Genomic DNA, 14,870 nt, shown 5'->3' with positions numbered 1-14,870 from the left:
ACTAACTTGGGTGGTCTTTAAGGTGCTACTGGAAGGAATTTTTTTTATTTTAACTATGGCAGACAAACACGGCTACCTACCTGTAACTTAATATATGTAGGAACACAAGTGAACAGCAAAGAACCTGCAGGAGCAACGCTGAGACCCAACGATCAAGCATCTGTTACTGAAATTTTTATAAAGATTGGGGGGTGTTACTCCCTCCCCTCCAGCACACAGCATACACTCCCCCTTGCAAATGCCCCCACTAAACTCTTTGTCCCCCAATACTTTCCTATCTCTGGCTCCTCCCCTGGCCACGCCCCCGCCCCGCCCACTTCCTGAGCCTCGCCGGCCACCGTCGCCGCCTCTCGCTCCCGCCAAGATTCAAACGGAGGCAGCTGCGCAGGGACTGGGCGGTGTCCGGCTCTCCCAGGTGGGGGGAAGAGCGAAGGAGGCGCGGGGGGGGGCGGGGGTCGCAGAGGGAGGGGGCGTCGGGCGTCACCCCCCCTTCAAAACGCACGAACAAATAAAGGGAGGAAAGGGAGGAAAAGCGACCCTAGGACGTCGCCCCCCCAAGTTCCCAAGGAAGGGGGTGTGATGATGGGGGGGGGGGGTCCTTGGATTGTGCAGGGCCTTGGGGGGCTCGCAAGCCCTGTCCCCCCAGCTCCTGCCCTAACTGTCCCCCCAGCTCCCCCCTAACTGTCCTCCCATCCTCCCCTAATTGCCCCCCAGATCCTCCCCTGTCTCCCCAGATCCTCCCCTGTCCCCCCATCCCCCCTAACTGTCCCACCATCCTCCCCTAACTGTCCCCCCATCCTTCCCTAATTTCCCCCAGATCCTCCCCTGTCCCCCCAGATCCTCCCCTGTCCCCCCATCCTCCCCTAACTGTCCCCCAGATCCTCCCCTAACTGTCCCCCCATCCTCCCCTAATTGCCCCCCAGATCCTCCCCTGTCCCCCCATCCTCCCCTAACTGTCCCCCAGATCCTCCCCTAACTGTCCCCCCATCCTCCCCTAATTGCCCCCCCAGATCCTCCCTTGTCCCCCCAGATCCTCCCCTAACTGTCCCCCATCCCCCCTAACTGTCCCCCCCCCATCCTCCCAAACCTCCCCTGCAGCTTTTTATTTTGGGGGTTGCAAAGGACCCTGGCTGGGGGGGGGCAGTTCATTTAGGGATTTCTTCCCAGCCCCCATGGAAATTAGAAACCTAGAAGAGGTGCCCTCCCCGGGACGTGGCACTTCAGGGGGGGGGGTTTCGTAGGATTGGGGGGTCGTGGTGGTCATGTATGGGGAAGTGGGGGGGGGTTTGCACAAGCCCCAGTCTCTACCATATAAAGGTAAAGGGACCCCTGACCATTAGGTTTTCAAGCAGAGATTGGAGGGCCATCTGTCATGGATGCTTCAGCTGAGATTCCTGCATTGCAGGGGGTTGTACTAGATGCCCCTTAGGGGTCCCTTCTAACTCTACAATCACAACCTGACTTGTGGGAAAATAGCTGTGCTAACCCCACATAAAGATAAAGGGACCCCTGACCATTAGGTCCAGTCGTGGCCGACTCTGGGGTTGCGGTGCTCATCTTGCTTTACTGGCCGAGGGAGCCGGTGTACAGCTTCCGGGTCATGTGGCCAGCAGGAGTAAGCCGCTTCTGGCGAACCAGAGCAGCGCACGGAAACGCCGTTTACCTTCCCGCCGGAGTGGTACCTATTTATCTACTTGCACTTTGACGTGCTTTCGAACTGCTAGGTTGGCAGGAGCAGGGACTGAGGAACGGGAGCTCACCCCGTCATCGCAGGGATTCGAACCGCCGACCTTCTGATTGGCAAGTCCTAGGCTCTGTGGTTTAACCCACAGCGCCACCCGTGTCCCATAGCTGTCAACTTATCCCTTTTCTTGCGAGGAATATTATTCGGAATAAGGGAACGTCCCTTTAAAAAAGGGGAACGTTGACAGCTATGGTCCCTACACACCCACATCCCGAATGCTCCCAAAACTCCTCACCACCATCACTTTTAATTTTTATGATCGGAAGTTGTTTAAAACTGCTTTTAACGTGGGGTTTTAAGTGCCCTAACCCATCTTGGGAACTTAGGGTTGAATGGTGAGTTGATAATGGCGATGATAACTGGGGAGAAAGCAATTGGGACTGTAATAACTCTTCTCTCTCTCCCAACAGAATAATTCTCAGCCATGGATGCAGAAACTGCTTTCAAGACCCCTAGCAAGCCACCTGTGGGAAAGAGATCAGGTGAGGCTATGCTTTGTCAATGTGTGTTAGGGACACACATTGTCCCTAACACACAGGTAAAATTGGGTGCTCATTTGAACTATAAATGCTTCCCTCTATAATAAATAACAAGAGGAAAGATTGAAAAAACTTTTTTATTAAAAGATGATCCAAAAAGAACTCCCTTAAGAGAATCAAGTCTTTTTGTCTGAAGACAGTCTTTAAAAGAATCTTTAAACATCTTTATAGATGTTTCCCTCTGTGTTACAGATGGGGAATGTGTGGCCCAGAAACTCTGAGCACTGGCCACATTAATAATAAATAATAATTTATTATTTATACCCTGCCCATCTGGCTGGGTTTCCCCAGCCGCTCTGGGCGGCTTCCAACTGAATATTAAAAATACAATACAGCATCAGACATTAAAAACTTCCCTAAACAGGGCCGCCTTCAGTTGTCTTTTAAAAGTAAAATACAGTGGTACCTCAGGTTACAGACGCTTCAGGTTACAGACTCTGCAAACCCAGAAATAGTACCTCAGGTTAAGAACTTTGCTTCAGGATGAGAACAGAAATCACGGCAGCAGGAGGCCCCATTAGCTAAAGTGGTGCTTCAGGTTAAAAACAGTTTCAGGTTAAGAACAGACCTCCAGAATGAATTAAGATCTTAACCTGAGCTACCACTGTAGTTGTTTATTGTCTTGACATCTGGTGGGAGGGTATTCCACAGGGCAGGCGCCACCACCGAGAAGGCCCTCTCCCTGGTTCCCTGTAACTTGGCTCCTCGCAGTGAGGGAACCGCCAGAAGGCCCTCGGAGCTGGACCTCAGTGTCCAGGATCAACGATGGGGGTGGAGACACTCCTTCAGGTATACTGGACCAAGGCTGTTGGCATGGATTCATGGGATTTGGCATCCTACCACATCTTGAGGGCCACAGAGCCCCCATCCCTGCTGTAGCTAAATCTCCCTGGCAGAAGCAGATGAGAGGTTTTTGTTTTGCTCCTGCTGCTTTTCTCCTCCAGGGCAGTGAGTGAATGGTCTCTAAAAATTGGGACTACAGGTCCCATCATGCTTCACCATTGGCCATAGTGGGTGGGGCAGCTGGAGGCTGAAGTGGAGACCATCTGAGCACAAGTTTGGGGAAAGCTGGTTAGAAGGATTCAAATGGAGTCTTGCCATCCCTGCTTTGTTTGAAAAACTTGTAGCAGGAGGGGGTTTGCCATCCTTAAGAAGGGGAAGAAATCTCAGGTGTGTTACTCTTCCACTGTATATGGAAAACACATGGGGTGGTGATCTTTCTATTTCAATTTTTTGTTTTGTTTTGTTTTCACAACATTATAAACTAACAAACACATAAGACAAACAATAATAAATCATAGCCTTATTAAAAATTACACTTATTCACATTGTTAAGTGACTTCCTCGCATCCCCTTGGTTGAATTTCATTGCATATCCTTTTAACGGTTTTCCAAATCACAGTTCTTATAAAATTTAACTTAAACATTAACACCCTTAAATCTTCACTTTATGAAATTATACATATTAATTCATCACTTAACATAAATAAAATCCTAAGCCAATTAAGTATCTGCAAGCTGTTTTCAGTTAATTTAACTTAACATATTTAACTAAGTAATCATTAAATGTAATCCACTCTTCCTGATACTCCTCCTCTTTCTGGTCGCGGACTCTTCCGGTTAGGTCAGCTAGCTCCGAAAAATCCATCATCTTCATCTGCCATTCTTCTATCGTTGGTAATTCTTGGGTTTTCTACTTTTTACATGGGGTTGGCAATCTTTCTTGCATGTCTAATAACAAAAGCAACATCTCTGTTTTTGGAAATACAGGGCAGAGTGGCTCTTCACCATCAATAGCTATTCCGGCCTCTCCTTTCATGCAGAAGCTTGGCTATGGAACTGGAGTCAATGTTTATCTTATGAAAAGGTAAGTTGTCTTAAAGGATGGCGGGGACTTCAAGCAGCAAGACTGATATTGCCGAGTGGAGTGGATTTATGCTGCTGGGGGCTGGGAAAGAATATGTATTTATTAAATGTGTTATCTTGCCCCTTCCTCCCTAAGGAGCCCAGGGCACATTGGAGTTAAAATATCAAAATAAAACAAGTGCAATTAAAAAAATAAAACAATTGCTTCTAGAAACAGATACTCTCAAGGGTAGTACCCGTATTTTTCGCTCCATAACACGCACCCGACCATAAGACACACATAGTTTTTAGAGGAGGAAAACAAGAAAAAAAATATTCTAAACGAAACAGTGGATGTATGATTTTTGTGGTTCATGCTGTGGCCACAGACATATGTGATTTGACAGTGAGTTTGGGGTAGCCCAAATAAAAAATCCTGAGGATCCATGTGGATCCATGCTTTGTAACCACGTTTTAAGTGGGGAGGGAAGGAAAAGCACTCAAGGGACAAGGAGCATGTGTGGGGTGGGTGGAGAAGGATGCTGCTAATAATGAAGAAGAGGGGTATAAGGGGAGAAGGCTCCTCTCCTCTCCCGCTTTGCTCTTTTAAAGCAAGCAGGCTCTGCTTTTCTCCCTCCTCCCCGCTCATCCCCGGCTTAGCGAGCTGAAAAACTTTGCTATGTAGCGAGCTGAGTGGGGAGGAGAGAGGGAGAAAGAGCCTGCTTGCTTTAAAGGAGCCAACCGGACAGGAGCCGCTTACACTCATGTAAGCGGCTCCTCTCCTCTCCCGCTTTGCTCCTTTAAAGCAAGCAGGCTCTCTGTCCCTCTCTCCTCCCCACTCAGCGGCTCTTCTCCCGCTTTGCTGTTTCAAAGCGAGCCACGGAGGAAGGAAAGAAGGGGAACCATGGATCCTCTGCTCATGACTGCAGCAGGATCCCTCCGCCATCTGTAGGCATTTGCTCCATAACACGCACAGACATTTCCCCTTACTTTCTAGGAGGAAAAAAGTGAGTGTTGTGGTGCAAAAAATACGGTAATTTAAAGGCTGCCAGGAATATTTGGTTTAGTAAAGCACCTGCCAGATTTGGGGTAGAGAAGGTGGTCTCCCCTGGGTCAATATGCCTATTTGGGTGAGTTGTCTTTCCCTGTGGCTCAGATGGTGGAAACACTTAACTGCTGTGCAGGCTAATTCATATGGCGTCTCCTGGTGGTTCTTAATATGTACTTACAATGTACTTGCAATCTGGATTGAGGATCTGAAAGGATTTCTGGACTGAGGGTGTATTTAGAGACATATTATAGTAAAATTAATTCTGGATGTGTCAGAGCACCTGATCTAGGGTTGGGGTAAGAGAAATATGTGCTGTTTCCTCCTAAATGTCATAATAATACGGCCTCTGATTAAAACTGATTCAATCTGCTACATCGGCCGTCCTCAGAGTAGGAAGAAAACACGTTACTGCGGTCCAAGAAATCTGGTTTGCCCAGATCCCTTTCTCTGATTTCCATAGTTTGTTTCCAGGTCTCCCAAAGGTATCTCTTGCTCTCCCTGGGCTGTGAAGAAGATCAATCTCAAATGTGACGCCAGCCGGAGAAGTACCTATCAGCAAAGACTGAATGAAGAAGCCAAGATTCTAAAAACCCTTCAGCACCCAAACATTGTGGGTAAGCTTTGAATGGGGGGAAATGGGGGGGTCCTCATTCAGACCTATTAGCCAGAGGCGGGATAATAATAATAATAATAATAATAATAATAATAATAATAATAATTTATTATTATTATTATTATTATTATTATTATTATTATTATTATTATTATTATTAATACCCCACCCATCTGGCTGGGCTTCCCCAGCCACTCTGGGCAGCTTCCCAAAAAATATTAAAATACTGTAATACATCAAACATTAAAAGCTTCCCTGAACAGGGCTGCCTTCAGATGTCTTCTAAAAGTCTGGTAGTTGTTTTTCTCTTTGACATCTGATGGGAGGGCGTTCCACAGGGCAGGTGCCACCACCGAGAAGGCCCTCTGCCTGGTTTCCTGTAACTTGGCTTCTCTCAGTGAGGGAACCGCCAGAAGGCCCTCGGAGCTGGACCTCAGTGTCTGGGCTGAACGATGGGGGTGGAGACGCTTCTTCAGGTCTGCTGGGCCTTTGAGGCTGTTTAGGGTTTCAATGTCAGCACCAACACTTTGAATTGTGCTCGGAAACGTACTGGGAGCGAATGTAGGTCTTTCAAGACCGGTGTTATATGGTCTCGGTGGCCGCTCTCAGTCACCAGTCTAGCTGCCGTGTTCTGAGTTAGTTGTAGTTTCCGGGTCACCTTCAAAGGGTTTTCCCAGGCTGATATTTGCCTATGTGCAGACATGCCGGAGCCTGCAGCCTCATATGGGCCGGCCATAACTGGCATTAAAGAGTACAGTCCACTGTTCTGTCCCATGGGAATGTAGCAGTGGGCAGGGTTGGCAGCTGTAGACCAGCTGCGGACTGCCAGGCTGTGGCACGTTGAAGAAGCCTGCTTTTTAGCTCATGAGGACAGGGTCGGCTCTGTTGCTGCGAATGGGATTAAATTATTCAGGGTGTCCAATCAGCTTTTGTTCCCTAGCTGTAAAATGTGAATAGGGAACCTGCCTCAACTAGTGGCTGGGAATTGCAAAGCACCCTACCAACTTGCCTGTCTATTGAAGTGATCTTTGGATGCTCTTCCACGTTCTCTGCCATGAGTTAAGATGGGTGATGAGCTGAGAGCCTTCTTGATGGTGGTGCCCCGATTTGCTCCCTAGGGAGGCATAAAGGTAAAGGGACCCCTGACCATTTGGTCCAGTCGTGGCTGACTCTGGGGTTGCGGCGCTCATCTCGCTTTACTGGCCGAGGGAGCCGGCGTACAGTTTCCGGGTCATGTGGCCAGCGTGACTAAGCCGCTTCTGGTGAACCAGAGCAGCGCACGGAAATGCCGTTTACCTTCCTGCCGGAGTGGTACCTATTTATCTACTTGCACTCTGACGTGCTTTCGAACTGCTAGGTTGGCAGGAGCAGGGACTGAGCAACGGGAGCTCACCCCGGTGCAAGGATTCGATCTGCCGACCTTCTGATTGGCAAGTCCTAGGCTCTGTGGTTTAACCCACAGCGGCACCCGCATCCTAGCGCCACCCGCGTCCTAGGGAGGCATATGTAGTTGCAAAATTTTTATCATTATTATTTTATTTTATCCTTATTTTTATCCAAGGTGTACTTTTAATACCATTACGGTTGTACCTAGGTTCTCAAATGCCTTGGTACTTGTAGGTTTTGGCTCCTGAATGCTGAAAACCTGGAAGTAAGTATTCCAGTTTTGAAGTGTTCTTTGGAATGCGGACATTCAACGCGACTTCCGCAGCTTCCGATTGAGTGCAGGAAGCTCCTGCAGCCAATTGGAAGCTGTGCCTTGGTTTTCGAACGTTTTTGGAAGTCAAACAGACTTCCGGAATGGATTACATTCGAGAACCAAGGTACGACTGTATTATAAATATGTGTTATCTTTTATCTTGTTTTGAAATAGCGCTAGAAGCTTCATCAATAAAATAGGGATACTTGAACATGGGGGAAATTGTGTAACAAGGATAAAACCTGGGAATAACTGCAATGTGGGCTGGTATTAAATGGAGATGGCTTTTCTAGCCCAAAAACAAATGGCTGTGCGCTTGTCTTTGAAGGCTACCGTGCGTTTGCAGAAGCTAAAGATGGGAGCATGTGCCTTGCCATGGAATACGGGGGAGAAAAGTCTCTCAATGACCTAATTGAAGAAAGGAACACGAAACATCTGGGGCCCTTTCCAGCTGCCACCATCCTGAAAGTCGCCTTGCACATGGCAAGGGGCCTGAAGGTAGGTCTGGGGAGGCTGACGTGTGATGCTGTAGCAACAGGAGAGTCATTGGTCTCGAGAAAACTAGCTTGGCTAAAAGGCTTCTCTGGTTCTGAAGCAAAGGGAAGAGTCTCTCTCAGAGGGAAGTGACTGTCTGAGGTTGGAGTGCCAGGGATAAGAGGTCCTTAGGGACCGTGGGAAACAAATAAAAGGTCCAGTTCACAGTGGGAGCAACAGGCTGTGAAGGGGGCAAACGGAATTGGACTGGGTGAGACTGGTTGGAAAGCCCCTTAGAATGCAGAGTGGTGATGTCAGATGCTGATGGTGGTTGCTTGTGAGTAACCAGGCAGGACTCCAACCTGTCTTTTACAGGTTTTATTGTGCAAACTACCATATTTTTTGCTCTATAAGACTCACTTTTTCCCTCCTAAAAAGTAAGGGGAAATGTGTGTGCGTCTTATGGAGCGAATGCAGGCTGCACAACTATCCCAGAAGCCAGAACAGCAAGAGGAATTGCTGCTTTCGCTGCACAGCGATCCCTCTTGCTGTTCTGGCTTCTGAGATTCAGAATATTTTTCTTCTTGTTTTCCTCCTCCAAAAACTAGGTGCGTCTTGTGGTCTGGTGCGTCCTATAGAGCGAGAAATACGGTATTTACAGTGCAGATCTACCAAGTTCATGTCTGTCTCAGTCTCTTGCAGAATCCGGGAGTGGCCCCTTCCGGCTTCTCCCCCAACATAAGAACTTCGGCACCCTAAGCCTCCTTCTCCCTTCCTTGCGTTTCACCAATAATAGTAATAGTGCCATTGTATTCTGCTCTGGTCAGACCTCACCTGGAGTACTGTGTCCAGTTCTGGGCACCACAGTTCAAGAAGGACACTGACAAACTGGAACGTGTCCAGAGGAGGGCAACCAAAATGGTCAAAGGCCTGGAAACGATGCCTTATGAGGAACGGCTAAGGGAGCTGGGCATGTTTAGCCTGGAGAAGAGGAGGTTAAGGGGTGATATGATAGCCATGTTCAAATATATAAAAGGATGTCACATAGAGGAGGGAGAAAGGTTGTTTTCTGCTGCTCCAGAGAAGCGGACACGGAGCAATGGATCCAAACTACAAGAAAGAAGATTCCACCTAAACATTAGGAAGAACTTCCTGACAGTAAGAGCTGTTTGACAGTGGAATTTGCTGCCAAGGAGTGTGGTGGAGTCTCCTCCTTTGGAGGTCTTTAAGCAGAGGCTTGACAACCATATGTCAGGAGTGCTCTGATGGTGTTTCCTGCTTGGCAGGGGGTTGGACTCGATGGCCCTTGTGGTCTATTCCAACTCTAGGATTCTATGACCCCTCTGCGCAAGCTGGGCGACGGAAGTGGCGTGCATCCCTCCTGGCCAGCCTGGCGAGGTGGGGCGCTGGGGCTCTCAGCAGCATCCTCAAGCCCTTTCCTCGCTTGGCTGGCCCCTTCCCTCTCTTCTCCACTGGAGGCGTGGCTTTCCCCACCGCAGGAAGAGGAACAGCTCCTCAGGAGTTTCGGAGGCTCTTTCTACCCCTGCCTCCCTCCCCTGTTCCGACGGCAGTCCCCTGACAGGTGATATAATGCCCACTGCTGCAAGGCTGGTGGTCTGTTGCACAGTCAATTAGTTTCAGCAGTAATAACTTATGCATAGCACATGGAAGCGATGGGGCCCCTATTTACAAAGAGTGGCATGGAACCAGGGTAGGAATTTCAGGAGGACAATTGAGTAGGGATGACTTGACAGAAGGAGAGGGATTTGGCAGAGGTGTCCTGAGGAAGTTTACAGTTAGCTAGGTGAGTTATCTGGCTTGTCACCTTATGTTGGTCACTCGCCTTTCTAACATTTCTGTCTCTTGGCAATGCTGGCACCATCGCAAGCTGCTTTAACTCACTGAAATCACTTACTGACGCAATTTGTCTCCTTTGAAGGTACCACATTGCAGGATTTTAAATTGGGGTGTCTACCAGCATCTACTTTGCTTAAAGATGAGGCCTTTCCAAGATGTGTGGTCCAAGGATCCTGCGTGAATTTGGGCAGGATCCCTAAAAACAGGGGGGCCTTGAATCTCTACTCTTTGCCTTAACAGTGCTTGGCACTTGAGGTGAAAACTTGAGAGGCATTTCCTGAAGAGAGACTTGCATTAAAGCCCACACCTGCCTTGAAATTATCTTTCGGTTCTGATTCCCTTTGGTAGCAAGGCACTCTATTTATATTCAAAATCCTTTATTAGGCATAACACACCACTCATTAACAAACATCATATACAGACTGTATAAAATACGGGCTCAACGAACACAATTTATCCTAGTCCTATTCTTAACTCCAAGAAATGAATCGATGTACAAAGATAATATAATACAACACAGCAACATCACCTACCATTAAAAACCACTAAGTCTCTTTATCATGGCCCATTCTTTCTTCATGGACAGCACTTAAAAATTCAGCCGCTATTAATGTAATTTGATCATCGCTGTCCGCCAGCAGGTCCTGAACAGTTGGTTGTGTAAAAATCTGTCTATTAAATTTTAGGGCCTCAAATAATTGTTTTCTGGCATAACTGCCGAAATCACAGGAAAAGAATATATGCTCTAGAGTATCGGGTTCCTGTTTTCTGCATTTGCAGAGACGCTCTAATTCTGGGATAGCTAAGTATCTTCCTCTGACTACCATCGAGAGAAACATGTTGAATCTGGCCAACATAAACAGCCTACACGATTCATGTTTCTTCAAATTTGTCATGTATCCCTTTTGGAAATCTCTACACAAAGGGAGATTTAAGTGGATAGGAGAGCAGGTGCTGTGCTTTGCAACCTCAAGCATGGCGAGAACACTTTTTTCTGTGAGAGTCTTTCTGATAATTTCCCATGTATCTTTGGGATCAGAGATTTCAAAGTCAGTTAGAGTGAGTCCTATCGAATCCAGTTTTCTCTTACAAATCAATGATAGATTGTAGATTGCACTATCACTCAAAAGATCGTAAAGTAGAGAATTAAAGTAGCAAGGCACTCATCCCAACCTCTGCCTTTCAGTATCTACACAACGACAAGAACCTGCTGCATGGTGACATCAAATCTTCCAATGTTGTCATTAAAGGTGACTTTGAGTCAATAAAGATCTGCGACGTGGGCGTTTCACTGCCTCTGGATGAGAATATGATGGGTATGTGTAATGGGAATTGGGGTTGCTTGTGCATAAACTGCAAACTGCTCCAAGCTAGCCGTGTAGCTAAAACTTTCCCCGGTTGACAGCCCTTGAAACGCGACTATCTTAGTCACTGGCAGAATCCGTCAGTGGGCGGGACCTAAATTTGCGCCAACATAGGAGTTGTTTGACTCCAAGTCTCCGCCTAGATTCCCTGCATGGAAGCCTTCTGCGCAGCGTGGGCGTGCCAAGCGGAGGTCCTGTGCTCTCTCCGCTGATTTCACTGGAAGAGTCTCTGAGCCTCCCCTCCGCCTTGCTCTCGGCTTCCCCTTTCTCCCTGGTGTCCCCTGGATTTCTTTCCCCCGTGGGAACCCTCTCTCTCTCCTTGCTAGTTCCCTCCCCTGCATCACTGGAGCGACTTTCCTCTCCTCTTCCCTCTGATGGCAGTTCCCTGACAGTATGTGTGGCATTCTTTTAATGTCCTACGGCTGCTGTCTCAATGGCCAAGTCCTCTTTGCTGCATCTTCCCTTCTGCTTTCTGCCCCTGGATCTCTGCGTCTGCCTCTGCTCTGCTGTACTCCTGGCAACTGGGAGGTGTGCACCAGGTCATGAGGATGGCTCTTGATATCTTGATTTGGATTTTTGTTTCCATGCAGTGAGTGACCCAGAAGCTCATTATATTGGCACGGAGCCCTGGAAGCCCAAGGAAGCTCTGGAGGGAGATGGCCCCATCACCGACAAGGCGGACATCTTTGCATTTGGACTTACACTCTGGGAAATGATGACTCTCTCGATACCTCATCTTAACCTGGAGGAAGAAGATGAAGGTGTGTTTGTGCTTCCTTTTGGTCCAGCCGAGTGCAGACTGTGGGATGTGAAACACAAGAGCAGTCAAGTACAACATTCCTAGAGTGAACATGTTTACACATGGGGAGGAATGTTTGTCCAGCCAGCAGGTAAACTTCCTGTTTCCTTCTGGGCTGGGACAGACTTCCTCTGCATGTGACTGGAGGTGGGCGTGGCCTCACCTGTGCAGGTAATGCTAAAAGCACAGGGCAGGGCAGCCATCTCTCTCTTCCATCTCTCTTCCTTCTTCCTTTCACCACATGCATCGAAGAAGCAACATCTACTGAGTGAAAGATGCCCTCTTGGCTCCCAGCCAAGAGAGGACAAAGGGACTATCGTCCTATAAGATAGATTCCAAGTGTATGTTATTTCATTAAGCTTAAGTCTGCCTTCTGGGATCTGATTGTGAACAGAATGTGAGTAAACTCTTTTTATACTTTTATAGAAGACTGTGTCGTCTCTTATATTTTATGAGGGAATAAGGGGAAATTACCAGAATAGTTATTATAGAGGCTTTAGCGAGCCTGAGCAAACGCTGCCATTGCAAACTTAAAATAAAGGGGAATGTTTTACTCTGCTGAAATTGGGAAACTTGTTAACACAAGTTGGATAAGGATATAATCAGACAATATATCCTCTCCTGAACATTCCCACACAGACTTGCTCATGAAGCTGGCTTTCTGTTGGGCCAAGCTTTCTATGGTCTTGGGGAACAGGCTCTGGCCTAGGGACTTTTGAGCATTATTTTACAGCCTAATACTTTAAAGATTTACCGTATTTTTCGCTCCATAAGAAGCACCTGACCATAAGACACACCTAGTTTTTAGAGGAGGAAAACAAGAAAAAAATATTCTGAATGAAACAGTGGATGTATGATTTTTGTGGTTCATGCTGTGGCCACAGACATATGTGATTTGACAGTGAGTTTGGGGTAGCCCAAATCAAAAATCCTGAAAATCCATGTGGATCCATGCTTTGTAACCATGTTTTTGCGCCATTTTGGCCCCATGAAACAGGGGATGTGTGATTTTTTTGGTGCAGGCTGTAGCCATGGACATGCTATGTGATCTGATGGTGAATTTGGGGTGACCCAATGCAAAATTCCTGAGGATCCATGTGCTTTTACCTCCCCCCTCCCAGGCAGCCTCCTTTTCACTAGTGTCCCTTATCTCCCTCCCGATCGCTTGCCGATCAGCTGCTCAGCGGCTGCGTTTCAACACCCCCTTCCCTCTTTCTTAAAAAAATTAAAAGCACGATCTGTTTTTCGCCCCTGGGCAGTTCGGCTCAAGGGACCACACATTCGCTCTATAAGACGCACAGACACTTCCCCTTACTTTTTAGGAGGAAAAAAGTGCATCTTATGGAGTTAACATTTCCAGGTGATAAGAGAAATACTTTTGTGTGTGTAAAACAGTCTGCTTGAGTTTTGCCTTTTAAAAAGATCCTCAAGTGATTTAATTTTGTGCCTTTCCTAGAGCATGCTCCTTCTATCCCCTTTCCCTCCTCCTTTGATACCAGCATAGCAACCGTGAGGGCCTTTATTTCATCTGGTGACTGGCTTGCTCAGGCCTGTTTGTCATGTCTCTGCAGAGTCTTCTTTTGATGAAGATGACTTTGATGAAGACGCTTATTATGCTGCCCTTGGGACTCGGCCACCACTCAACATGGAAGAGTTGGATTCTTCCTATCAAAAGGTCATTGAGCTGTTTTCTCTCTGCACTATGGAGGAGCCGGAAAAGCGACCTGCAGCTGCACATATCGTGGATGTTTTGGAGGCGGAAGGATCCATACAATAAGTGCCCTCTTCTACAACCCTGCACTACTATGGCAGCTTCATTTTCTTTTAGAAGTTTCTTTTATTGCTTTCTGTGTAGTGTTCATACATGGGGATGTGGATTTTTAGTTTCCCATAGTTTTATATTAGAACGGGAAGCTTTTAACAAGGTTTCATTTCAAGCTATTTAGACACAGACTGTAAATATTCCGTATTCCACAAAGTTGTGTCTTAAGTGACACACACACACACCCCGCAGCCTTGTAGTTAGTTTTTCAGTATTGTAAATATAAAGCAACTTGGTCAGGTCTTTCAATTCCCTTCCCCGCTCCTCCTCTTGTCCTGGTTGTGTTTGCGTTGTTCATTTTGATCTTGACTTCTACTTTTCTCTTACGAGTAAATATCAGAACATTTGTGGCTGTTGAAATAAAACCTTTCAAACTTGTCAGTTTGGCACAAAAACTGGTTTATTTTCTTGTTTAGAAAATGCTTGTTTCCTCTGGCTGTTTGGCAGTGAGGTGATGTTCCTTGTATCTGATGTATCTGAAGAAGTGTGCATGCACACGAAAGCTCATACCAGTAACAAACTTAGTTGGTCTCTAAGGTGCTACTGGAAGGAATTTTTTTATTTTGTGATGTTCCTTGGTTATCTTTTGGCTTTGCACCACCCACGCACCTGCATTCTCATTCTTGTGGCTGCTGGTTTTAAACTGGGCTCTCCAGTCCGATGTAAAGTCAGGTCCCTCTGCGTTCAACTACCGTATTTTTCGCCCTATAGGACGCACCTAATTTTTTTTTGGGGGGAAATAAAGGGGGAAAAATTATTTCCCCCCCAGGCGCGGGGCTGGGGCGGGGAAAGCCCGAGCTTCCCCTGACTCCAGAACATGCAGTTCTCCGCAAGCGTGGGAGCCCAGCGCCGGGCTGCCACGGCTTGCGGAGAGCTGTGCGAAGCTAAGCCTGTGCGCGCTGCGCCTCCGCGCTGTCCCCCGAGTTTGCGGGGCTGGTGGTGGGGCTCTCCTGAAGCCTGGAGAGCGAGAGGGGTCGGTGCGCACCGACACCTCTCGCTCTCCAGGCTTCAGCGAAAGCCTGCATTCGCCCCATAGGACGCACACACATTTCCCCTTCATTTT

General features: G+C 47.5%; 1 protein-coding gene across 1 annotated transcript; it reads left to right on the top strand.

Moving 5' to 3' along the window:
* Positions 1-297: 297 nt before the first annotated feature.
* Positions 298-14,188, top strand: PBK (PDZ binding kinase). The gene is made up of 8 exons (XM_081188779.1): positions 298-415; positions 2,155-2,226; positions 4,054-4,150; positions 5,651-5,793; positions 7,820-7,989; positions 11,009-11,138; positions 11,777-11,947; positions 13,557-14,188. The coding sequence occupies exons 2-8, from the start codon at positions 2,169-2,171 to the stop codon at positions 13,760-13,762; spliced, it is 975 nt and encodes a 324-aa protein (XP_081044905.1). The 5' UTR covers positions 298-415; positions 2,155-2,168; the 3' UTR covers positions 13,763-14,188.
* Positions 14,189-14,870: the final 682 nt, after the last annotated feature.

The sequence above is a fragment of the Podarcis bocagei genome, assembly GCF_964188305.1.
Source record: "Podarcis bocagei genome assembly, chromosome: 3".
Classification (NCBI taxonomy): domain Eukaryota; kingdom Metazoa; phylum Chordata; class Lepidosauria; order Squamata; family Lacertidae; genus Podarcis; species Podarcis bocagei.
Note: the sequence above shows the minus strand (reverse complement) of the source record. Positions and strands in the feature narration are given on the sequence as shown.